This window comes from Megalops cyprinoides, chromosome 4, assembly GCF_013368585.1.
Source record: "Megalops cyprinoides isolate fMegCyp1 chromosome 4, fMegCyp1.pri, whole genome shotgun sequence".
Classification (NCBI taxonomy): Eukaryota; Metazoa; Chordata; class Actinopteri; order Elopiformes; family Megalopidae; genus Megalops; species Megalops cyprinoides.
This window is the reverse complement of record NC_050586.1, coordinates 23,786,243-23,812,446: the sequence shown is the minus strand read 5'-3', so window position 1 is coordinate 23,812,446 and position 26,204 is coordinate 23,786,243. Positions and strand designations below refer to the sequence as shown.

Below are 26,204 nucleotides of genomic sequence, written 5' to 3'. Positions count from 1 at the left end.
CATTGTTGTGCAATATTTGTGATAATTAGGTTTTATATACACAGAACAGACACAGAACTATAAGGCAGCATGGTATGGAAGAGGATATATTTTTATTGCACACTCCCTAAACACCTCTGATCCATAACCACTGTAATTAATATAGATAGCAGTACTTTTTCCTCAACTGAACTCTTTCCTCAGCCTTCCTTTACACACTCACAATCCACTATTAATTGTATAACACTGTCTGTCAATGGCATAACCAATCAGAACAGCACAACTTTTAAATCACTTTTCATGGGTAACAGTGCAAATCAAGTTTCTTAAATATTTTGCTGATTTAAGTTGCGCAGGAATTTCCAGAATGTAACGTTAGCATAACAGCAACTGAGCAGCATGTCCCACTTGTAAGTGATTACACGGCTGTTTCTATTCGCTATTCGAGTTGCAGAGTACTGGAGTGAGGCAGATACTTAACTAAAGCATGAGACTTGGTAGTGTTCCAAGGCGCTTCACTAACATAGTTTCCGTTAAGGGTTTTTTTCTCTCTTTTTGTTCCTTTTTTTGTAGAGAGGAAATTCAGTGCAGTTTCCCTTCTCTGTTTAACCCACAGTTTGGAGGCCCTGGGTGCACTGCTGGACATGCTTGTGTATGAAAGCTATGTATGTGACTTTGGTGTGCCCAGTTTGAAATTCTGTTCTAATGAAAGTAAATGAAACTGTGCACACTTCATAAACTATGTATGTCTGACAAGCAGACAGTTATATAAAGAATAGAGTCTTGTCTGTGTGTATGTGCGTGTGTGTGTGTGTGTGTGTGTGTGTGTGTGTGTGTGTGTGTGTGTGTGCGTGTTTGAATGAACGTTAGTCTCTTGTTCTCATGCTCCAGTGACAGGTACTGGTGGAGTGCATACGTTGTAGTGTTCCTGTCTACAGTATGTTACACGTCAACATCTGCCAGCCCACCGCTGCTGTGAGCACATGTTTATTTCATACATCCCGCCCTCTGCACAGCACGGCCACTTGGCTTTCCTTACGACTTCAACGCAAACAAGCAGTGATGGAACTGGGTCGCCGCGCCCACCTTTGGCCCAGCGCAGCCCTCCGGCACATATGCCGTCCCGCCACTAGGGGGACATGAGCCCCAGCAGCTCACAAAAGCTAAAGACACAACGGCTGGAGAAAGCCATATGCCGATGTTGGTTCTGAGTGTGTGCAGGAGGTGGGAGAGAATTTTTGTTGCCATCTTTTTCTTGACCACCAGGGCCTGATGTTTCACAACTGTGGAAGCCACTGCATGCACAGCCCTGCCTGGTTGCTATGGTCATGGATTCATAAAGGTTTATAAAATAATACCATGGTAATGACCTGTGTCCAGCTGATGCAGTTAATGTACCCTGCATCCCAGACATCAACAAGTAGCATTACTGAACAGACTTATACATGCAATGATCACTGTAACACACGCAGATAGTTATGGGAATAGCCCCACACTCACCTAAATGCAGCCTGCCACACATTCAGTTTATTACAACTAATCAAGAGAAAACCAATTGGTAGGTAGAGAAAACACAAAATACTACTGGACATGGGTCTAAAAGGCAGCACAGACAAGGCCATCCTAAGTCTTATAACACTCTCATGTTGTGCATAAAATTGCCACCATGCACAACCACTGGAATTCAGAGAATAGAGAATGTAAAAGTAGCTCTAGTGGGTTCTTCTGTTTTGGTCTCCTTCAGAACACTGCGGCCCACGATTAATCACCCTGTGGGTTTCCCTCATGCTGCATATAGATTAACATTGACCAAGGCCACTGCACACACTGCTCTGAGACCTGTGAACAACAGCATCAAACACACCGAACGAACACTCACATAGGCCCAAACTCTTAACATCAACCAAGAGTTTGCACCAGCAGCCACATGCAAACAAGGCTTACATTACCTGTTACATTAAAATGCAGTGGTATGGACCCAAGTGGCTAAGTTGGAAAAGTGTTCACTTATGCCCTGTAGCCCGGGTTTGAAACAGGGCATGTCATTTGTTAAAGATGACCAACTGGCTTCGTTCCAGCAGAAATACGTATGGGCAGGTCAGTCAGGACTGCTTTGTCTCACCGCTGTTCTTCAGGTGCCTGCCAGTTGCCTAACCTCCAACAATCTGCTGTAGTGCACTGTGTCACTTGTAGTGCAAACAATGTCTGTGTGAGTATGTCTGGGGATTGCACTCATCTCACTTCAGCCCTCCTGTGCAAAAGTACAGGTTGTCACAAGTAGAGGCACAAGCCTCGCATGGAATTGGTGATTCCAAAACCACGCTTGTGTAAAGGGAAAAAAGCAACAAAAAATGCTAAATAAAAAGGAACATTCTATCTATATTAAAATGAAATGTTATGAAACATGCTATTGTATATGATAATATGTGATAATGAACCACATAAAATATTGCCAGTTTCATTTACCATGCATACTTGTTTGCTAATATTTGAGCACTGTGTATAATTATATGTATAGCTTCGTAAAATAAACTGCGCATTATAAAGTGGCAATAATTAACACATTTGATATTTTCACATATATTTGAGGCATTCCATTCATTACATTTCATATTACAGATTTCAACATGTATTGAAGTGAGACAGATTAGTTTTTGATCAGTGAGCGCAGGTAGGTGGCACTGCTCTTGAACAGCACTCTGGCGGTCAGCATTACCGTGCTGGCGCTCTGTACATGCAACAGTGCGTTTTGAAGCCCAGCTGTTAAACACAGCCAGTGAGAGCAAGAGAACGCAAACCTGCAGCGACCAACAGGGCAAACAGCCTGGGTCCCCTGAGAAACAAAGAGCACAGTGGCCGCTGGCACGCGCCCAACATGCCCTCAGAATCCGTCACTTTTCTCTGTCATTTCCGACAGGAATTAACAAGGGATTTTGCCTTGCTTTCCCCTGCGCCCTCTACTGGCCCACTATTGTGTGGCTTCAGCTGGAGCTCCTAAAGCCCCCTCCCCCCCAATGATCTCTAAAACACACCCCCAACAGGGGATCCCTGACGCAATACATGTACTCTTGCACCCGAGACGTGCGCCCACTGACATACACATTGCCATTCTGTGCATCCAGTCTGACGCACGGACGCACGCGCGCGTATACAAATCTCCTCACATGTATGCACATGATCACACATGATCACCCTCACACTCATAGCATACATACCCTTTGGTATACACCCTTATACTGCAGGCAAACACGTCCCACATCCGCACGCATGTCCAGAGCTGGAAGCTGCATTTAAATTATGGGTTCTCCCCGCACAGAGTTTGTGTTGTCACACATGCTGGTTTGCAGAGTGTCCTGACAGACTCATTTGACGAGACCTGTGGGGTTAAAGGTCACCAGGCAGAGTAAACTCTGCCAGCCCCTTTCCTAACCCTTCACCCCCCATCCCCCCCCCCCCCCCCCCCCCGCCCCAGCTCCTGTAATCCAAGAAGTCCAGTCAACACGTAGTGTCCACGCCATCCCCCCTCAGCCCCCCCCCCCCCCCCACCCCCACCCCACCCAGCACATGTTGTGCTCTCTCCCTCTGCAGAATCAGCCCACTAGCATCTGTTCTTTTTGGCTTGCCCCCTCTCCCTCCTACCCCCCCCCCTTAAAAAAAAACCTGCTGTCGCCACTGCCTTTCTCAGAGGCGTTGTGCAATAAGCACTTCTCCCCGAGCCGAGAGAACAAGGCCCCTCGCTCTGCCACCCACTGCCCCACTTCCCTTTGTGTCTCCATTTGTATCACGCCTAAATGTATTACGCTCCCTGCTCTCTGCCAGTCGCATTCTGGCTGGCTGAGGCCAGTGACAATTAGGGGTGTCGTGGCATCCCATTACCATACAGAGAGGGCTTCGACGGCTCAGAAATAAACCTCACAGGGTCATTTGCAATGCAAAACTGTGATGCGTGTACAGGGGGACATAGACACCACCGGTATGGCCGTGGCTCATGCTAAAAATAAGGGCCACCCTAACGTAGCACTGACACAGGGCATGGACACCGGGAGTGGGCACCAGGCGCGGACATGCCAGACACACAGTGGTAGTGGCCACGCCCCCCTGGCGCCAGTGCCTTTGAGTCCACTAATGGCGAGATGGGAGCATGATGGGAGCGTGATAGGAGCGTGCGCACCACACAGCACACAGACCCGGGGGGAGAAACCTGGACTCAATTAAAGCGAGCAAGCCAGTTACATAGTTTGCTGGGTGAGTCAGACAGGGTTGCTCCCCGAATTCCTCACTCCTGCCAGTGCGAGCGGTCCGCTGTGGAACCAGAGGGGTCAAATTACATCGCCTGCTCTGGGGGCTGGACGTTCTTGCAACATTATGGTGACGTTATTCACCAGCCCCAAACCGCAACAGGCTTCGTTTTCAGCCTTGAACCGAGGGTCAAGAAGATGGAAGATGAGGGAGTGCGCGCGTGTGTGTGTGTGTGTATATATATGTCTGCGTATGTGTGGGGAGGGGGGACATCCTGCAAGTCAATATTGCTCTACAAAGAACAGAATCTTGTCTGTGTGTGTGTATGTGTGTGTGCAGCCTCCAGGATGTGCTGCCTTCTTTTTTAGGGTTCTTGCTGCCTGAAACAAACTTATTGAGCTGTCGCGACACCGGACTCCAGGAGCACTCTGGGACCCCCCCCACCCCGGCTGCCTGCCTTGCACTCCAAGCCAGCACGCGCGCCTCACAAGAACTTGTGTTGCTCTGTTTACATTACGATGCACACTGGCATAATCGCTTTTGTGCAGCACAACAGACTGCAGGGCTGAAGATAAAAAGCCTGTGGCAAATTTTGCCACATGTGTTGGGAATGCTAATGTGCTTGGCGGGAAACCAGGGAGGGAGCTGCGGAGTGCAGTTTCAGATTGCCACAGGCCAGTGCCTCTCCTTATTTGCCTTTCCATTTCACCTTCCCATGCTGTGTTTGTGGCGGTTGCATTTATATCAAATGTATGTCATTTTTGCCAGTGTCAGGCCATGTGACCAAATGGTCATTTGAAAATGAATGGCACCGATCTGGCAGAGGCAGCGATGTGGCAACAAGTTTGCATATTCCTTGCTGACAAATGACCTGCTAAACTTTGAACACAGGAGGTCTGTAAAAGATAAGCTGTGTTCTGTTCTCAAAGAAGCATTTTTTATTCATCTGTGAGAACGGGATGTTTTCTGTTTATTTATTTTGCCTACCTCATGCAATATTTATGAACATATAAACATGATATATATGCAATAAATGTAACCATATCTATATAATAAGTATATTTCAATATATGTCAAAATGCAATAATAATAATAATAATAATAATAACTAATGCATATAGTAAGTTTTCAGCTCAAACAGACTATCAACAAGTGCTGAATTGGGCCAATTAATGGTTTTTTTTCCTATAGGCTACAAAGACCATTAGCACACACCTTTGGCATATCAAGCTATGAATGAATATGTTAAACAAACACCAACTAGACAGAAGGAACACAATTAAACTCAAGTGTAAACAATAAATGAAACCAGCAGAGGGTCAGACTTTCTCCTGAGAGAGAGAGAGAGAGAGAGAGAGAAAGAATGCAAGTAAGCAAACAAAGAGGGAGAGTTAGAGAGAGGGCGGGAGAAAGAGTCTCTGGGCCTTGGAGCCCCGCCAGCCCCGTCTATAAGGAAGAGTGGAGCAGAGCAGAAGAAAACCAACACTGTTACATAATTTGACAATTTCAGTTACCTCCTCAATGCAAGACACACATACACATTAATGCACGCGCATGCACGCATGCACGCACACACACATTTTTTCATCACTGTGGGTTGATGGGTTGTCAATAAGATCAGCGGCAGACAGCAAAACCCGCAACTCACATATGTCAGGGCTTTTGAGTCACATGGCGCCTTACAGCACAATTCACATCTCCAGCACCTTAACACTGCTCACAGGTCAAAACTGTGCATTTCACAACTCAGCATTAAGAAAGAGAGAGAGAGGAGAGGGGATGGAGAAAGAGAGAGCCGGATCGCATTATCCACAGCCACTGCACACTGACAACTTGCTGAGACACAGTAATGTTCTGTTAAGCTTTACAAAGACACATTGACATCCTAATGGAACATGTAAGATGCCACAGAGAGGCATTGACAATAACACACTGACATCCAAACAGAATGTGCTAAAAACCCACCTAGAAACACACTGAAACTAAGCACTGACATCCTACTGGAACACGCTGAAACACCACACAGAGACACAATGAGCCAAACATACCAACATCCAAATCGACCAGACTATGACAACACACAGGGACTATACGCTGATATACCTAATGGCATACACCACATAGACACCATATAGAGACACGGTGAGACAAACACACTAACACCCTCATGGAGCATGTAAAGCTGCTACACAAAGGCAGTCAGACTACGCATGGAGACATTGCAGAGATGAACCCACACGCACAGGGACAAGCCATCAGAATGAACGTGGCACTTAGGTCCCTAGGAGGGTTCCCCGTAAACGGTACCACCAAACACAGTCGCTCGGGACCCGGCGGGGCATAACGAAAAGTCTCCCAATTAGAAAGGAAAGGGCAGGTTCAGACAGTCTTTTAGCGAGCCTTGCTGGCCAGTGTGTGTTTGAGGGACACTCCATGTCTTCATTAAAAAGGCAGAAGTGGCCAGGCTGGCCCTGTTAATAAGCCTTCGGCGCACTGACACTGTAATCCCATCCCCTTTCATCCTGGAGGCTCAGGAGCACCCAGACGGCAGAGAGGGAAGAAGGGACAGAATGCTAATGCCCCGCTCATGTGTCGGGAGTACCAACCAGCAGCAAGAGAGAAGAGGAAAATGTGGGAGAGAGAAAAGGACAGCAAGAGAAAAAGGAAGAGGGAGAAAGATAGAGGAGAGGGAGTGAGCGGACATGGGAAGAAAAAGAGAGGCACCCGGTTCCACATGAGAGCCGAGCTCTTCTCTCATACCAATGGTCTTGCTTTTTGGGTTACAGGGGAAACCCTTCCTAGCTCTCCAGGAATGAGTGCATCAAGAACACAAAGGAAGGCGACATGTCTCAAGCTCTCTGAGGGACCTTTTTAAGCACCCCCCGTTCCTATCACCACGTCCTCACAACACAGAATAGCAGCACACAGAACAGGCGGGAGGCTCTTAACTCAAATCCTGTGGACAGGACCTGTGACTTGAACTGCCCCAGTGAACGACCAGCTGTACTAATGGGGCATTATTTGACTGGACACTGGACCTGCAGTCATGGGTTAAAATTCAATCTTATGAGGAATGCTGTTACTGTACAGGGTATGTGCACTCAATTGAGAAAAAAGAAAAAAAAACAAATGGGTGCTTCTTCAGTGGAAAGAAACTCACCCTCAATAAGAAAGCTGAATTAAAAAAAAATAAATAAAAAGAAATAAAAAAGAAATTAAAATAGAAATGAATATGATGACAAATTGTCCAAGGTGAAGTTAAGCATTTGAATAAAAAGCACTGCACAGACATGTGTACATCATGTGCATACATGTGCAACGCAGTAGGCGGACAGTAAGAAATGAAAGTAAAACAGCTGTGAGAACAGAGCACTGTTGAGACTCCCTTGCCCTCTTGGTGACCTTGTCTTGGTCACCACACAACAGATGCCTGCCTTCCCTGTGACCTCCCTGGTTTGGTTTCTTGCTTTGAGTTCAAAGCTGCCCCTCAGCTCAATGTACCGTTGTGGTGATATAACATGTGCACAAGAGCCTTCACCAAAACAAGCAAGTCCTTCCTTAACATCTGTACCTTATCTGGATCTTGTCACTGGACCCATCCCCTCATCACTGTTTTTAACCATAGTGAATTTTACCGAAATACACAACCAGATTCAAACCCATTACCCTCACAAGCCAATTACATTACTGATTTCCCCACTGTCCCAACACAAAAAGTTTTCTCTGTGATGTTGCTTTTTTTCAACACGGAATCAAAGCTCCATCAAAGCATTATATACATTTACATTTATTCATTTGGCAGACGCTTTTATCCAAAGCGACTTACATAGGTTACAGTTCTTTACAATGTTATCCATTTATACAGCTGGATATTTACTGAGGCAACTATGGGTTAAGTACCTTGCCCAAGGGTACAGCAGCAGTGTCCCAGCGGGGATCGAACCGGCAACCTTTCGGTTACGAGTCCTGCTCCTTAACCACTATGCTACACTGCCTGTTACACATGCTGTTCATTGTTGAGGATACTTTTAGTTTAATTTAATATTTTAATTTTAAGAGCCTTATTCGACAGTGTACCAGCAAATTTCTGATGACAAGTCCAGCTCTCTAACCTTTACACCACACTGCTCCTGTCCAATGACTTGGCTTAGTTTGACTGCTGCAGCATACAATGTAATATCTCTGGCTCACCATCCACATAGCTAAACACAAAAGGCCATTAATGAGCACTCCTGTAGCACTGCTGTGATATTGTAAGAACATTCTGCATGTGAAATGTAAGGCAATGCTCTTTATGCCTTGGTGCAAGCAGTGATTTGACCCACGGGCACTGATAGGAACACCGTCAGCTTACCTCAGTCAACCTCGAGTTCTGCTAACGGAAACAGTTGGAGAAAGGCCTGATGAGCCTTTAAATATTACATTTCCCTTCGGCTTTGAACAGATTGTGCTCGTGGAGGCTCACCTGCTTTCCTCTCTGCAGCTTCAGGCATTTTCTGAGCTTGAGAAGGAGGACAATGGTAGTGCGGGTGTCTGAGCAAAATGACCAACAGTTTACATTACAATTATTATTTGCTGTGTATTTCTAAATTCAGCTGTCAATCAAGTTTTATGAACACCTGGAAGGGTTGCATTGGATGTTTTATAAATGTTATGTACATCCAACCAAACATATCCTCTATTTTGTTTAATTAAAGAACCACAGTACAAATCAGTACACCAGGAGATGAGATGGTGAATGAGAGCTGCTTCCAGTGAGCTTGAAACATACACATCAAAGGATTCATTATTTTTAGGACAATCATGATGGGATTTGGTTTATATCATTCAGACCAAAACTGATGCCCTTTCACTTGTAGGTCAGGTCTAGTCAGAGCCATGTCCTAAAAACGTAGTAGGATTCTGACTGTGAGTGGAAATGTCCCTCAGAGGCACACCTGTGGAGCTGACAAGGTGAGCTGGAACATATACCGGCAGGGCTGTCCACCCTCTACATGTGAAGGAAGAAGGAATCTAGACAGGAATTCAAGTCAAAAGGAACTTGGTGACCTGTTCTATCACTGGGGTACCTGTTCTACAGGGTGTACAACTGGCTCCAGTGCTGCCACAGATTCACTGCAATCAACAGAAAACAGGATGTGACACTAAACTCCTCCAACATCCTCCAGACAGATTCTGCTGTTGATCCGGCTGCCAGCAACAGACACGAGAAAGCGGTTTCAGAACCTCGATGTCAGGCCCGCAGGCTTCCTCCAAACCCAAGCATTGCGCTAGAGTGCGACACAGAGGCTGAACTGTAAACTGTAAACTTCTCATTTTCATCTCATCAAGAAAACTCCCTGACTGGAAGATCATTTATCATAATGTAAGTGACGCCGTGATTCCAGCAGTTAGGTCTCAAGCATTTTGCATCACCTTCGCTTAGAAAAATCCCCTCACTCACTGCGCTTCTGTGAAACCCATCCTCTGAAGTCCCCAAATGCACTTTCACTGTAAGTTCAAATGATACTACACAGAGCTTTCTTGAAAATTAAAGCCTACAGTACAAGAGACAAACACATATTCAAAAATATTCATGTTGTGACACTCTGCCATAATGTTTAGACATTTTTAATGGTGGTATTCCTTTCTAAAAAAATCCTTCACATTTTATAAGCATAATTTATGTTGTTATTCTGCATTTAATACATTTTTAATCTACAGTTGATTAATGTTTTAAAACATATAGATTAAACAGGGACATATGACTAAGAGTGGAAAATTTTGAACAAAATAATGATAGTGTAATGCCATGACATTACAATATTAATAATTATAGTAATAGTATTTCTGGATTGGATAACCAGCCTAAATCCATTGCCACATGCCAACAGCAATTTAATCTGTTTTCTGCTGCATAGTGTTGGCTTCTGGGATCATTGTAATTGCTGTTCCACAAGGGGTGCTTTCACATACACTTTAGCTCGCTGATTCTCAATCCTGCTCCTGGGGGCCCCCTGCTCCGCACCTTTTCCATCTTTCCCTGCTCTACCTACCTGACTGAACTCATCAGTGGCACTTTTGATTAGCTGAGCACACCTGATTTAATCAAGAGCATGTTAATCACACTAATCAGGTGTGTTAGGAGCAAGGATAGATAGAAGATATACAGGACAATGGGCCTCCAGGAGTAGCTTTATCTCAACCTGCAGTGCTACCTGCACATTTCCCATGAAACAACATGCATGTGTGTGTTCATAATGACTGCATTTGAGAGTCCTCTAGTTTGAGAATGCTGCTAGAGACCTGACACAGTTTCCTTTAAAACACTTACTAATTAGCTAGGGGTGCCAGTCTGACTCCTAACATTACGCCTTTGGGCTTAATTCATGTGTAGCCCCAGATCTCATTTCAATGTTTGGTTGTCAATACATTTTTGCCCATATTTTAATACAAATATACAGAATTTTTATTCATTAAAGTTATTTGCTTCCAGTTCTCACTACTAACAACTGTAATGTAAATTCTACAGCATCAATACAGCAGAGATGTTAACGAGTCCACCTGAACCTAAGGAGCAACTTCAACCACAGCGGGTTTTCAGGTTTGAAATGGAGACATGTTGATCTCTCTTAGAAGCTCAACTCTTAGTTTGAGCACATTCATACAGAATGAGAAAAAAAAACACTTAAATGGCATGGGAAACTTTTATAATCATCGTCACTGAGAAAAAGGTCAAAATTGCCAGCTGTTGGCTACTGGGTGTTGAAATCTTTTTCTTTTATTTGTCAAAGACTGGGACATTATTTGATAATGCACTTTGTTAGCATAGTCACACTTTTAATAGGTTAATTCTTTTTATTAAAAGTGTTTATTCCACTTATTTTGACAAAAAGCCATTTGTTTGCAGCTTAAAACCCTGTTTCCATTTACTGTGATAAATTGCTTTATATTTACACCTTTTGGATCATTTAAGAAATTCTCCTGCCACCTTGGCTCTTGGTGAAAAATGTTTGCAAAAATGTTTCTGTTAATTTGCCAATTTATCTTTATATAATAGACTAATCTATATTTCATTCTAACATTCTGCAGCCATGTAGCAAAATGTATCCATTATAAATTTATGTGCATTTTTATGGAGCAGTTTTGTTTATTTCTAATAAAATTATAAATTACCAAATTATCTCTGTATTTTAAAATATATTTAGATTTATGACAAACACTGTAATATCCCTTTAAAATTTGTTTTTCAATATTTATTACTGTAATATCCTTTCAGGTCGGGTGTAATTATTTGGACCTGTCAACATCTCTGCAACACAGGGCCCTCAGTCAACTTGAAAAGAGCTACTTCCTGTGAAAAGGCAATCCAAATCAGGAATACTCCCAAGTACTACTACTGAATCTGTGCCAAACACGTATGATTCCATGAACCCTTTCCATGCACATCTGATTTAGAAAAACAACAACTTGTGACAAGTTCAGAGAAGGATATGGTAAAGATGCCGATGTCATCCAATGTCAGTATACATTCATGGTACACATTTCACGAAACTACCTTGAGTGACAGTAAAATAAAAATAAATGTCTTCCTGGGGTTTTGAATATGTGGTTTCCTTTCACAGCTAACAAAGAAAAATGTTGTCCCGACTGTGATTTCACCACTCCTGGTGAAAAGTTCCACACAAGTGTATGAATTTTTACTAAAACTACCCAAAGAATGCATTTCTGTGTGCAAGTAACTCCAGTGTACTGGAAGCAATGCACAACAGAGGGTTTTAAAAGAGCAAACTGCAAAGGGGTAATTTATAGATTAATTATGTAATGTAATTATACTCATCACTTGTTAATTTTTCCCAGAGGGCAGCAAATCCAGCTTTCAAATGGACACGTGTCCAAGGAAGACACAACATTTAAGTAGACCATTGATCATTTAATTAAATCCAATATGCCCTTTAAATCATCAATGAACAATGCAGCATTTGGCTGCTTTCATGCATTCATTAAACAGCACCAGAGTTCATCACTGCCTGTGCCTGCCTCTATGCACACTCATCTATTGTTATCAGGAGAGTCTGAATTTTGCCTCTGAGCCTGGGTGTGCATAGGATGCAGAGTGAGGCAGAAATGTTAGGTCAGCTTGGTGATTATTCATCTACAGCTAATATACTCATAAGACAGATAAGGGAGAAACTTGAGGTCATGTTAGTAATCTTGTAGTCCTGTTTGCACTCTCTGTTCTACAAGCTATTTCCTTCTGAATTGTGCATGCTGATGGTCAGTTAAGAATTCAGTTGTTTTTTTTTTTTTCTTATCAGTGTTTCACTTTAAAAAGTGAGAAAAACAGCTTTTCTGTGTAAGAGCACACAGGGGAAAAACCTTTCCCATCATTTTACTCAAAAACAGCAACGTGCAACGCCAACACATAATCACAGTTACACACACCCACACAGACACACACACACTGACACCAATATAAACATACACCCAAAAAACTCCCTCTCCATTTTGGGTTTCTTCTCACAACAGTTTGTTGTACATGGAGTGATGCAGGGGTAAAAAGCCTCTGCAAGATTAGCCATTGCTGCAGTACAGGGCAAGGTGAAAACACACCAAAAAAGTACAGAGAGTTCTGTAAACATGGGCAAACCACACACACATGCGCACAGACACTGGCAGGCCCACAACTGAATCTCTACAATGCATACTCTCTCTCTCTCTCTCTCACACACACACACACACACGCACACACACATACACACACACACACACATGCACACACACAAAGCCCTCATTCTTTCAATCCGCATTTTTTTAAACGGAAAGCTCATAGAGGGGAAGTTTGCGAGCCCACACACTCCCCTCCATGCAGCTGGAAAACATCTCCCCTCCACCTCGTCACCGCCACACGCATTCTCACATCGCCCAGGGTCACAGGGTCATGGACCACGCCCGTTCTGACTGAGGACGCAGGCACGGAGGGGGGTTCTCCTCACAAAACAACTCACAAACAAAACATCTCTGAGGCAGTTTTTCCTTTTTCTCTCTTCATGTTTTTTTTTCATGGAAGCTACTTCTTTTCCATATGCGACTCATTTTTTCACAAACATGGGCCAAACTGTCGAGACTCTCCAGCTCTTTAACCAGGACCATTCTTTCGCTGGGCTTTCACAGACTTCCTGTCTGTTTTCATCTGGGCTGAGCTGATTACTTTTATGCTTCGTTTTCTGGTTGACTGCTCTCTCAGAGCATGGTTTAGACTTACAACTTCATGCAGATTTAAGTTCATAAAAACACAGCACACTAGCTAAAGCCTAAATACTGTATTAACTGTGATAAAGCCTTACTACATAGAGTGCCACATAGGAAATAACTGTCAGGTGTCCAGGCTCAATCAAGATGTCTAATTTGAAGTTTCTATAGGAGTCAAAGAGAGAGACATGACATGCTGTTTATGAGAGTGAGGAAATGAGGCTGAAAAATAGAAATCTGCATGTGTCAAAACCTCATTCAAAAAGAAAAAAAGGCAACGCTTAATCATGGAGGCTGTGTAAAAATCTGATCAAAGGCAGTTCTTTTCTTATGTTCTGAGTATTTGAGGCAGTTGGGGGATATCAGCAAGCGGGAATTCACTGGTGGCTGAAATGATTTACTTGGTTAGCTTCCTGTGTTACTAGCTGTTCCCTACTGTCTGCACACATAAGCAGTCTGCTCACTCAGCTGGCACCCTTTGTGACACTGGAACCTGTTGGTGACACCTCTTTCAAGTTCGTCACTCACAGACCCCATCCATAAGGCCTTGCCCACACAAACCACACCCTTTTGTTGACCTCTTATTCTTTTGACAACCTGCAGTGTGGACTATATTTCTGTCTTTACATGCTGTGTCTTCACATACTGTAGTTATTGATGATTAATATTACAGAGCTATATCAGAGCATGACTTATACCAGGCTTTTAAACACAGTTCACTGTTACATGCATTCCCTCAGCACTGCTGCATGAGTGCAGAGAATGTTACAGTGAGGCAAGCCGAAAATGTACAACTGCCAATTCCAGAGTCAGGGTGAAAAACATATAAAAATTGCATGTGTTCTTTCATAGCTGTTCACAGCCAATACTGAGACTATGGGTTTGTTCTTATACACCTATCTGTATTAAGCTTCAAAGATTGTAGATAACAGCTCTTTGGGATTGTGGTATGTTGCCATGCATATGTATGTCAGGAACAACAACATTCCCAATGTGTTCAATGAAAGAAATTCACACATTTCAGACAGTTGAGAGAGTTGTAGTACCACGAGGTAATGGATGTGCTAACTAAAGAGTTGAGTCTAAGAAATATGAACTACAGGGAATGTAATGGTTACAGGTATTTTTATTTATTTTTTTTAAACCAAGCAACACCATATTGCTGTTTGTCAGCTGTATTGCTAAAGCCATAATAACCATATCACCACTTAAATTACACCTGTCGTTCTTCAATGGCAATCTAGATTGTTGTATGACATCATTACCATGGCTGTCTAGTGCACACCCAGCGGTCATGCATATTTGCAAACTAAGAACTATTCTACCTACATCTAACTGGCCTGAAAACTACAGTTGTTGTTCCCATACGTAACCACACACTGTGTGATGTGACTGCATTAATTGCAGTAAGGTGAACTCACAACCACAGTGGAACACTGTGTGAACTCACTTGGGACTACAAGGACATGTACACAAGCCTGCCTGCCCCGCTGTAACCCCACACTGTAGCTAATCAGCCACATTTCTGCTTCAGAGAGGAAAAGAGAAACCCAAACATACATACTCTTTGCTTTAAAGTGAAATTACCATGGTGAATAGAAGTTTAGTTGCATTAAGCCATTGGATCCTGCAGTCTAGCATTCCCACACCCCCCATACTTGTGTTGATTTTTTTTTTTTTCCTTTTACCTCAGGCCCCCTGTGGTTATATACCATTTTTGTCCAATATTGCTCATAATTTAGACAAATGTTTGCAATATTTCATAACAATCAGACTTGCAGTGATTTTCAATGGCTACAAAAAAAAAAACAATATTTCATTTTATAGGAAGCATCAGTTCTGAAACTGTAGTCGTGATTGCAAAGGAAGAGCAATACAATGTTCAGTTTATTTGCCATTACGTTTCATAGAGGTTTTGTTCCAAATATTTGATGTTATGGGAGTTGAAGCCAATTTTGCAGATATTTGCAAGTGTTTCTGCTCATTTGGAAAATAAATAGCTTTGCACATTTGCAAAGGGCCACATGTAGCTACCCTGAGCCCCTGCCTCACAGACATGTAGCCCCAGGAAATGCATGTACTCACAACCACATTAGCAATGCTATTCCTACAGCGTCAATATTTTCTTGTTTTTCAGATGCATTACATGAACGTGACCCCTGGTGAACAAGGTTGAGACCTGTATAATTATAATTTTGACATACCACAATGCCTTTCTATTGCACACTATGCTCAGTACTGCCTGTTGCACAATACCCTCTTAGAGGTGTTGCAGTTTTATAGTGGTGCTTACTGTGAAACTATAACAAAAAACACTGCCTGTTCCTTCTTGGTTGTATCACCCTACTGACTCGTGGGTCACACATATGTTGCGAGTTAATCATTTCATTCATCAGCAAATTGTGGGGAAAAAATAGTACAAAAAATGAATAAAGAGAGCCTGGTGTTTTTCCTCCTACAGATTTTTTTCCAATCATTGATTATCTCAGGGTTTAAATTTAGGCCATGACGTAATGTAGTGAGATCACTGAAACAATGGCTGTCCAAGACAGCACCCCTGAGAAAGACAGAAAGTGAGGCAGAGAGGGAAAAGAGCTGTGCCCCTAACACACTCAGCTTACACAGTCAGACCATTCCACACTTGACAATCTTCCTCAGTCTCATCCTGAAAAAAGAAAGCATTGACTACACGGAAACACTAAACTGCATTTGCCAGATGTTGCTACACATTTAAAATTCATTCCTCTACAATGCTTTTCAATTAAACTGATTGGCCACCATAAAGGCAAGTCTCACAGCATCACAGAGTGCTACATTCCAGTGAAAAAAATTACAAAGCCGGGGTCAGAGGAGGTCAGGGGTTGCCTAAGCCATGCGGTACAGGAAAAGCCTGACCTCTCACCAAGCAGTGCCTGCCACTAACTTCACGAGATGCCGCCCTTCCCCTTGTCTTTGAGAGACATTGAGAATAATGCTGATCCAAAACTCCCCTCCCCCCCTCGACAAGAAGACAGCTGTGGGGAAACACTAGCACACTGCAGCCCCCACTGAACGCGCAGAGAATGTGCAGGCTGCAGTCGAGGGAGCGACCAGTAGGAAAAGCTACTCTGCGACAACACAGGCCCTGCGTCAGCAGTTCCACGGAAACACCCTTGGGAATTGGTAGCGTAGTACTCCGCATTTGAAACAACAACCATACACTTCCAAAGGTACATGAGTACTATATCTTATATATAGGTCAAAATATATGCATTCACATGCATTTTCCTGCAATTTTGAAAAAATAACATGAAAAATATTTTTTATCTATATTTTTAATAATGTATGCAAAGAATATTCGAGAGTGCTGGTAACTATTATATGTATGACATTTGGTTATATATATATATATATATACATATATATATATATATATATATATATATATATATATATATATATATATATCAAAATATGTACATACATCTGTACATATGTTCAAGAAATGTTTCTTATACTATAGATTTGAAATTTAACATGTATTAACTATCAGTTTTCACAAAAGAACTCCTTGACTGACTTTTCAGATCATTCTTGAAAAAAGGATGCACCTGTCTAATTCCCCACTCTTCTAGTCAAGTGCTTCAGGTGTAATGACTCACTGAAGGTGACCCTATCATAAATATCCCAGACACCTTTGTAACAGCAACCCAACCATTCCCTTCCCCATTTACTTTAACACCACAGAGTCCCACCACCTAAGACACACAGACCCACTGATGTCTAAATAAATGGAGAAACTCATACCACAATACACTGTTTTACGCTCCCATGATTACTTGCATCTCTGCAATTCCACAACATCTCACTCTAAAAGGGCTCCTCCTTCTGGTCACAGAACAGACACAAGGCCACAGAGGGGTCAAAAGGGAAGTTAGGACATTCTCTGTGGATGCAACTGGCCTGACTGTCAACCTCTGCCACAACATTCCTCATGAGTTGCCTCATGGTTCAGCCCTGTTCTTGAGTTGTCTTCCTAGGCATCTATAATTAGCACAATGCTGCAGTGAACAGGCAATACTATGCCAAGCAGTAACTAACCACACTGGGTATGGTGTTTACAGCATATCCACACCGAGTAGCTTCTGTAAGACGTCCTAATCTAAGACATCCTAATCTCTGGAAGATTTGATTTGATTTGGTTTGGTTTGATTTTATTATTATTATTGCTACTACAACTACTGCTATAATTGTGGCAATGGCTGTGCACACCATCACCAATGCAAGTCACAACTTTTCCTGAGTAGCTACATTGCATTATTAACAAAGTCTGCTCAAGAACAGTCCTATGTTCTACATTCAAAATATTTGATATGAGCACATACATGAGGTTTTTGTACGTTTCCCAAGGGGGTCTAGGTACAGTGTAAATTTTGAAGGATAGGCCTACAAAATCTGTGCCCCCTGTTGCCTCCTAGAAGAATCCTAAAGTGTTGACCCATCATCCTATTAGTACACAGCCAGACCGTAGCTCCTTCTCTTTGGGCCCCTTTTGATCTTTGCTTTCTGGTGCCAGCAAACAAACATGGAGGGTTGCGAGGCATGGAATGTGACCAGAGGACCTAGAAAGATTGTGGGGGGAGGGTTGGTGACTGAGGGACTGTGGGTGTCTGGGAACCCCCCTCCCTTGTTTTTGAGGGGGACTTTTCTGGGAGAAGTCCCTGCTGCATGGGAGATAAAAGCCCCTGTCATCAGAGACCAGGGGGTTAACCTTTCCCAGGCTGTGTGAGAGCCTCATCGTAATCTGCCCTCTTTCCCCACTCCCCTCTCCCCCCACGCCTCCACTTTATTCAGTGGGGGAACCCTTCCTCACAGCCACTTGGATAGTGAGGGACTGACAACAGCCCTCGCTTATCCTGAGGCTAAGGTAAAGGCACACATCCAGGTCAGATCGCTTGACAATAATAAACGTCACTTCAGTCTTACGGAAGAAATGTGAACAAATGATGCAGATGAGAAATTAAAGGGGTATGCGTTTAATTTCTTCTTCAATGCGTATTTGTTTAGCAGTTCACTTCTGCTCCTGCAAAGACTCCAGCCATCCTATCAGTCAGAGATCCACAGCAGCAAGAGGCCTTGCTTTAACCTTCCACAGTGAAAGTGCTCAGGAGATCTCTGTATCCTCTAACCTTTCAAACTGCTAGAACTCACCCCTCATTTAAACTCATTAGTCACAGCATCAGAGGTGTATTGCTTGTCTGTAATCTTAGACACCAGAAGCCAACCTGCTGCCCGACACCTCCTGGGACTTTATCACCAGCCAGCTTGCTCTTGTCTGCATCCCACAGAGCAGAAGTTGGTGGGGATTAAGCCATTGCATTATGGGGACTTGACAGCGACTTAAACTGCACTTACCAAATAGTCATGGCACTTTGTGTGTGTGTGTGTGTGTGTGTGTGTGTGTGTGTGTGTGTGTGTGTGTGTGTGTGTGTGTCTGTGTGTCTGTCTGTCTGTCTGTCTGTATTTTTATGTGCATGCATAGAATAGCATGGCATGTATCTTGTCCAAAACAGGGCAGAGGGGAAGAACACAGTAGTGGGCAGAGAAATGTGTCTCCCAATTTATACTCTAATCCACCATTCCCCACTCCCCAGTCCCCCCAGCCACACAGAGAGAGGGGAGTCTAAGACAGGGTAAGGGGGAACAGGAAAGTCACCCCCAATTCTACCTACAAAAAGCATGGAGACTCTGAGAACACATACGCATCATCACTAAAAACATAGTAAAGAGGTACCTGCAGGTAAGACAAAGTGAGACAGTGAGGCCCAACAGGAAAATGAAAAATCAGCCATATAATTTAAGTTCGTTTATATAGTGGTGGCAGACAAGAACAAGTAGAAAGAGCAGGAATAAAGAAAGGGGTCTAGTCCTCTCCTCCAGAGAGCCCTTCAAGCCTGAATTCCTAATTCCATGTTCTCATCTACACTCACTTTATCCCTACAGCATATACAATGTCACTCTGTGCTCTCTCCAAACCTCTCTGATGGGCCACAGAGGCAGCTCTCAACCACAGCCAGTGTCCAACATCCAGCACTGACAGCACAAGAATCCCCCTGAGGACCACCTCTCCCTAACCACTTGGGCAACATGCCAAACATCCCAAACGTCTCACACATCTGCAGCCAGATAATGCAAATGTTTCTATAAACAGAGCCATTTCTGCTGAGCCTAGCACTCCTTCAGGTGAGATATCTCTCTGTGATGTATGCACAAAGGAGTTGTTGACTGCCAAGAGAAAATCTACTTCACAGCATGCAGCCAATAAACCAACATACAAGACCAAGAAGGCTGTGACAAAACACCAGAAGCACTAACATTCAAAAAGACTACCATCACCTAAGAAATGATAAAGACTGTACAAATAGAAGATTACCATTTCAAAGTACAGGTTCCCCTAATGCTACTCCTTAGGAAGTGAGGTGGGAAAAAGGCAGTGTCTCTCATTCTATCTGAACGTCTCACATCTCTGTTTTCAGTCCTCTTCCTTTCTCAAACCTAGCGGCGGACATCCTCCATTTCGATTTTCATACAACTGTGCAAAGCTGCAGCTGTCTAGTCGAGGGACAGAAAGTCAGTGGAAGAGCAACGCGGAGGTGCCGCCACTCACCCTCCAGCTCATGGTGGATGATGTCAGCCAGGTTAGGCTCCTCGCCCCACCAGAATATCCACAGCTCCTTGCCGTCGGGCTTGGCGTCGCGCCGCCAAACGCACAGCAGGTTGGCCTGAACGCACCGGGTGAAGCTGCGCAGAATGGGGTCGTCCTGAGCAGGTGCTGAAATCACCGGCCCGCACTCGCCCCCCCCACGGAATCTGTACCGTCGCCATTTGATGCCAGTCAGCTCCGCCTAGGGGACAGAGAGAGAGTGTGAGAGAGAGAGAGACAACTGTCTGATTGTGGCATTTTATGGAAATGAACAGAGAGGCCATTTTTATTCATTTTGGGTTAAGACCAAGATGGAGAAGCAAGGATGAAATAAGAGGTAAGAGAAGAGGTAAGCAGATGATAGGGGGATGGGGGGGGGGGGGTGAGGAAATGGAGGGAGATGATGAAAAGTGAATCACTGATTAACTTGAGAGCACCACACACTTTATTCATGTGGTATCAATGTTGGAGCTTATTCACTGCTGTAGAACATGCAAGCACTTTATTACTGCAATTGTCAGTAACTGTGTCAGACAAAAGAACGCTATCGTAAGTCGCTTTGGATAAAGGCGTCTGCCAAATGAATAAATGTCATTGTAGAACTCGTTTAGTTTTTAATTGTGCTTTTCTATGATAGTTACATTTCATGGTTAATAAATGTATTACCTTTATGTTAGATATTTTACAAAAGGAATTTTCTGTAATTTGGTATATCTGTTTATATTGACCTGTAAACTTATAGAGCACTTGAAGTAACTAATCTCTTGATACAATGGGGATGATGTCACTGGGTTTTATCACAACTAGTGTTTCCCCTAAGCACTTTACTTGTGTGGCACCACACCAAGCCCAAATCTGAAAGCAATTTTAATTAAACCGGGGTAATTAATAGAAGAGTCATATTTGCCATAATCTTTGCAAACATGCAGCACATACAAGGAAAGTGTATATTCCCCACTTCTGTGATATTAACAGTGCTGCCACAGTTAATATACAAATGGGGCTCTCTGGTTGGTTGTTGCATTTGTGGAGTAAATGCCAAGCCTTGATTGAGCCATGATTCTGGAACACAATTGGCAGTGCATAAGAAAGAAGAAAGGAAAAAAATAACTATTCAATATTTGCCTGAAGCTTTACAAGCACATGTTGAAGTTTCACACTGCAATATTTTCATTTCATGAAGTGATGCATTGTTACTGAGGAGGTGTTCCTTGCATAAGTAGACATGCTCTTGTGTCTGTGTCTTCTTGATTTTTAGTTTTGAACATTATGACAGGGATGTAATTAAAATAATACAAAATTATAAAGCGGTTAATTCTGATCTATTGTTACTATTGGTCAGTTTGCATTCCAGCCATAACAAAACTCCCTGATATGCCACAGGTAAATGTAATTTTCATGCCTCTTTTTGAAAGTACCAATCATTGCATCCTTATATCAACAATTCAAAGACCCGGGTTGCAAGCCAAGGAAATAATGCCAGGAAGGCCACAAGGCAGAGTGCTTGTCACAAATTACTGGCAGCCATCACTTGAGAGCACGACACGGTGAAGTAACATCTTGCTTGGCCAAAACGAATGTGTGCCCTTCCAAAACAAAAATGGACCTACTTCCAGGACATGGACTCTCATCTCAGTAACTGTACTGTGAATGTAAATGTAGTGACAAGTCAATGCATACAACAAAGAGAAGCAAGGAGTTCTTGTAGTAAACTAGCAACTGAACTTTAGTCTGTAACCTTAACATGAAATGAACAAAGGTGTCTCCAGCTTGCTAGCTAGATAGCTCGTTAGCTGGAATCCAGCAACACTTTTAGATAATGATAGGAACACTACTATAGCAATGGTTTTGTAACAGGCTAAGTAACTACTCTCATTGGCAGAATCATGCTTCATGCAATTAATATAAGTTAAATTCTCTTTTCTTACCATATACAGAAATGAAATATATTGTAATCTATTGAGAAATATGTTGTGATGCCCAAGAATATATATTGTATTAGTATATATATTTAAAATATATTAAAGCAAAGCAGAAATATATTACAATCTACCAAAATGGTAATAATGTACATATTTTAAATATATTTATAAAAAAAAAAAACATTCTCAACCTTCTCAGCTAACCTTCAGTAAAGTTCAGCCAACTGTTATAAAAGTAGTATGATATCTAATGGGTACCATATTGCTTTAATAATTAAAAATGTAATATCTTTCTTATTATTTAGGACAATATTTGTGGATTTCACTTAATCTTTTTTTTTTTTACAGTAGCGTGTCGTATGTAATATGTTACCTAAATTAAGTTTCGCTCCCAACACTACTACACCCACTGATCAAAGCTAATAAGACCGGAATTTCTGGGTCTAACTCAATATCTTCAGCCTGATCATTCTTGTGCCTGTCAACCCTGGAAGCTGGTATCTGAGGACAAGAGCAGCCTACACAACTTGGCCTTGACTGGTGGTAAACCTCTATTAACCCAGAGCGTGACCATATTTAGACCAGGGGCAATGAGCACCTTGTGTACTCTACAGAACCCAGGATTTGATTGCTACCATGGGTGGGCAAGTGTGCCAGGATGACGTCAGGGTCACGACCTCTGCCAACATGTGACCACAGGCTCTGGGAGTAAAAGGACGCCACTTCTTGCAGCTGCTGCCTGAGTGAAAATGTGCCTTGTAATTGCAAGAGCACTCTGCACACTGCCATTATAACAGAGCGAGCGTAATCTGAGATATAAACACTCGCACACCACTAATCTGGGCTAAAAATAGCCAGAGAGGCAGAGAATGCACTTTTACTGTGGGCTCCATGAGGTCTGCAACCAGAAGACCCTGGCCCAGGGTCAGTCTCCACTGCACCACATGCTAACTACCAAATTCCCAGAATCCTATATGTATCAACCAGGCCAGGATATACACTCCTCTCCACCAGCCTGGAATTACACAGTGTTCCAAGGAAGACAAGGGGTGGAGGTGGTCAAACTCTCAGCGCCAAGATTGCATGTTATCAATGAGGAGTGGAAATCAAAATCAGCCTGTCCTGCTCCACTCTAGTTTAAGTGAACACATGAAAACCTATCATGACAGCAGCTAGATACCAGACAGATCACAGACTCAACTGATTTCAAAATAAATAAATAAATATATGTGTGTGTGTGTGTATACACATATGAAACAATTTCTTCTGTGTTCTTAGCCCGCTATTTATATGTATATTGTATTAATTTTAAGTCTGACTTTTTACAATTTGGTTGAGCAAGTCACAAGTGTTCTTTGCTCCAACTTCTATTTTTGTCAATGGAAGCCAGTTTGAATCAGCTCATTTGTATTTGTGACACACATCCACCAGATTCCTCCCTAATTATCTAAGCAGACATGTAGTACCAGGACACAAATACTGGGTTATTGTTTATGCAACTCTGGTACATCAACTCATGAAACACACAGGAACTTTCATTTGCAAATGTTTTCTGTTATTTACATGTGATTGTTATGTGACCGTTGCATGTTGTGTGGTAAGTGTGAGTTCATGTGAATTGCATATCAGTTCTTCTCCCTCTTTCTTTTTAACTGTCCTGTCAACTACATCAAAATTCTGCCTGTGAAATGGTCAGAAGGGGGTGCAACACACATAGAAGTAGGAAAATGGGGTCACCTAGGGAACCAGAGCTCATTTCACAAAGGAAATCTGTGACCAAATTTCAGTCTCACAAGTTTTACCAAAAATATTTCATGACAGATGCAAGCTAGAAAATGAGCTATGATTTTGTGAATGTAGAATTACTGCAGACATGCCTTTGCTTGCAAATATGGCATTCATTTGGTTGCTTAGAGGAGGAGAAATGGAAGACAGCACAGGTGCGGATCATACAGGACAGTCTCAATCTGCAAGATGTATATTGAGGGAGGGCATTAATGGCAAAAGTTTGATATTAGTATATTACTAAATGAAGTATATGTGGGCAGATGAACTAAACACATATGCACACCACCTAAATGCATTTGTAAATGTTCCAGAGGCACATAATATTTAGTGTCACAATTAGGGCAAGAATAATCTGCTTTATGCAAAAAAGAACAATTATATTATGTGGGTAATACTATTAAGCAGAGAATGTGGCCAATACACACTGAAGCTTGCATACAGCAGAACAGGCAAAAACAAATAAATTACTGCTAACTGCCTAGCTAGAACAACTTCGCAGTAAAGTTTATTCGATTCTATCAATAAATAACAATATGTATTCTTCCAACCACAGTGACACTACCAATAGCAACATTTGCAACCAAATATTTGTATAGTCCTGTTTTTGTACATCTTTTGCATTTTGATAATCAGCTTTAGGCAGTGCATCCAATTTTTTAAATAAAATAGTGATGTCAACTCTTTAGGGGATATTCACTGGATGTTCACTGTTGAAACAGCCAGTGTCAGGAGGATTCAAATGATGAGTGAAATATTTTAACTGGCTGTAAGTATCTCCACCTAACAGTCCACTCCTCACCTCTGAGCACACATGGGTGTGCCCACACACAGCAAATACCAATTTGCAAATAAAAATAAATTTACTTGTATACAATCAATGTCAATTATTTATGCTGAATTTGACATCTGACTATTTATTATTCAGTATTTCAATTTCATATCTACTCAGCAAGATGGGTCTATGTGCAGTTCATGTACAGCTTGTTTGTTGGGATAAAACAGCTTGTTTGTTTCATGCCTCTTGTGCAAATATGTTATATTTTACATGCTTTTCTTTTCCCACAAATTTACAAATACAGGAAAAACGTGTGTGATTTGTTTGGTGTAAGATGGCTTCTTCTCTTAATCATTATTGACCCAAAAAGTCTGGTGCTACTACGAATAAAACATCACAAAAACATCAGACTACATGCAACGATTAGTGGAATAGCAGCTGTCTAGAGCTGGTAAATTGGTAAAACTGTGCTGTCCATCACAGGAAGTTTTCAAATATTGAAAGGCAGAGGATACACTTCAGCATCCTTGACCAATTACTCCAGGGAAATGTCCCTCGTGTCCTGTCACTCCAGAGGAAGGTGGCAGCTGTGTGTGTGCGTGTGTGTGTGTGTGTGTGTGTGTGTGTGTGTGTGTGTTTAATGCCCTATAATAATTTGTATGGCAGCATGCTATACTTATTCTGTATGTACTATGTAACTACTCCATCTTCTTTTAAATTTGTAATGTTTCTATAGACCCAGTGAGAGTTTTTATTAGATGTGCGTGTTGCCTGGAGAGCAGTAACAGAAACACTGTACAGGATCAACTGGTCACAACAGCATTACTGTATATGGGCATATAATTTGTGCATCCCCATTTGATGAGCAGATTCAGAAGAATACCCAACTCTGGAAGTCCCTGCCTGACTGCCATACTTATGTTTTATTTATTTATCTTTTATTGAACCCAGAAGGTCCCATTGAGATACAATATCTCTTCTGCCAGGGAGTCCTGGTCAAGATGGGCAGCAAAATGAGATAAAAAAAGGTTTCATGTAAAGGTACAAACAAGGACAGATAACACCACAAAAACATATCAAAAATACAACAAACAGACACAAAACATACATGGATCAGGGGCTAAGAAGAATCATGGAAAATAATGGCATATGTTAAAAGCAATGACATTGTTCTGTAAAAACTGATTTTAAAATATTTTAAGTATACCGAGAGAGGGTAAAGATTCCAAGTTAAGTATGCCTTGCAGCTCATTCCAAGCTTGCGGCTCATGAAAGAAAAAGGCAGATTTACCCAGCTCTGTTCGGGTGGTTGGGACCATGAGGAGAATTTTCTCTGATGATCTAGTGTTATAGCTACTGGGGCAATATATCAGCAAACTAGATATGTACTGCGATAATTTACCCAGTAAAGCTTTTGCAATAAAATTTAACATATGGGTTTTTCTGTACTTTTGTTTTCACTCAACAAAACCACATTCTGTGTCATCTCACAACCAGTAGCGCTTCCAATGTATGATACAGACCCTAGATTCATATGTGCCATATGGACTTAAAAACATTTCTAGGAATACAGAGAGGGCAGGAGATC

The 26,204-nt window shown here is 42.3% G+C and overlaps 1 protein-coding gene across 3 annotated transcripts in view; it reads right to left on the bottom strand.

Annotated features, from left to right (window-relative positions):
* Nucleotides 1-26,204, bottom strand: part of LOC118776529 (mediator of RNA polymerase II transcription subunit 13-like) — a 69,859-nt gene that overhangs the window by 31,639 nt on the left and 12,016 nt on the right. For all 3 annotated transcript variants that reach the window (XM_036526890.1, XM_036526892.1, XM_036526891.1), the window contains exon 2: nucleotides 20,096-20,333. In XM_036526890.1, coding sequence (XP_036382783.1) covers nucleotides 20,096-20,333 — 238 coding nt within the window. The remainder of the gene's footprint in view (nucleotides 1-20,095; nucleotides 20,334-26,204) is intronic.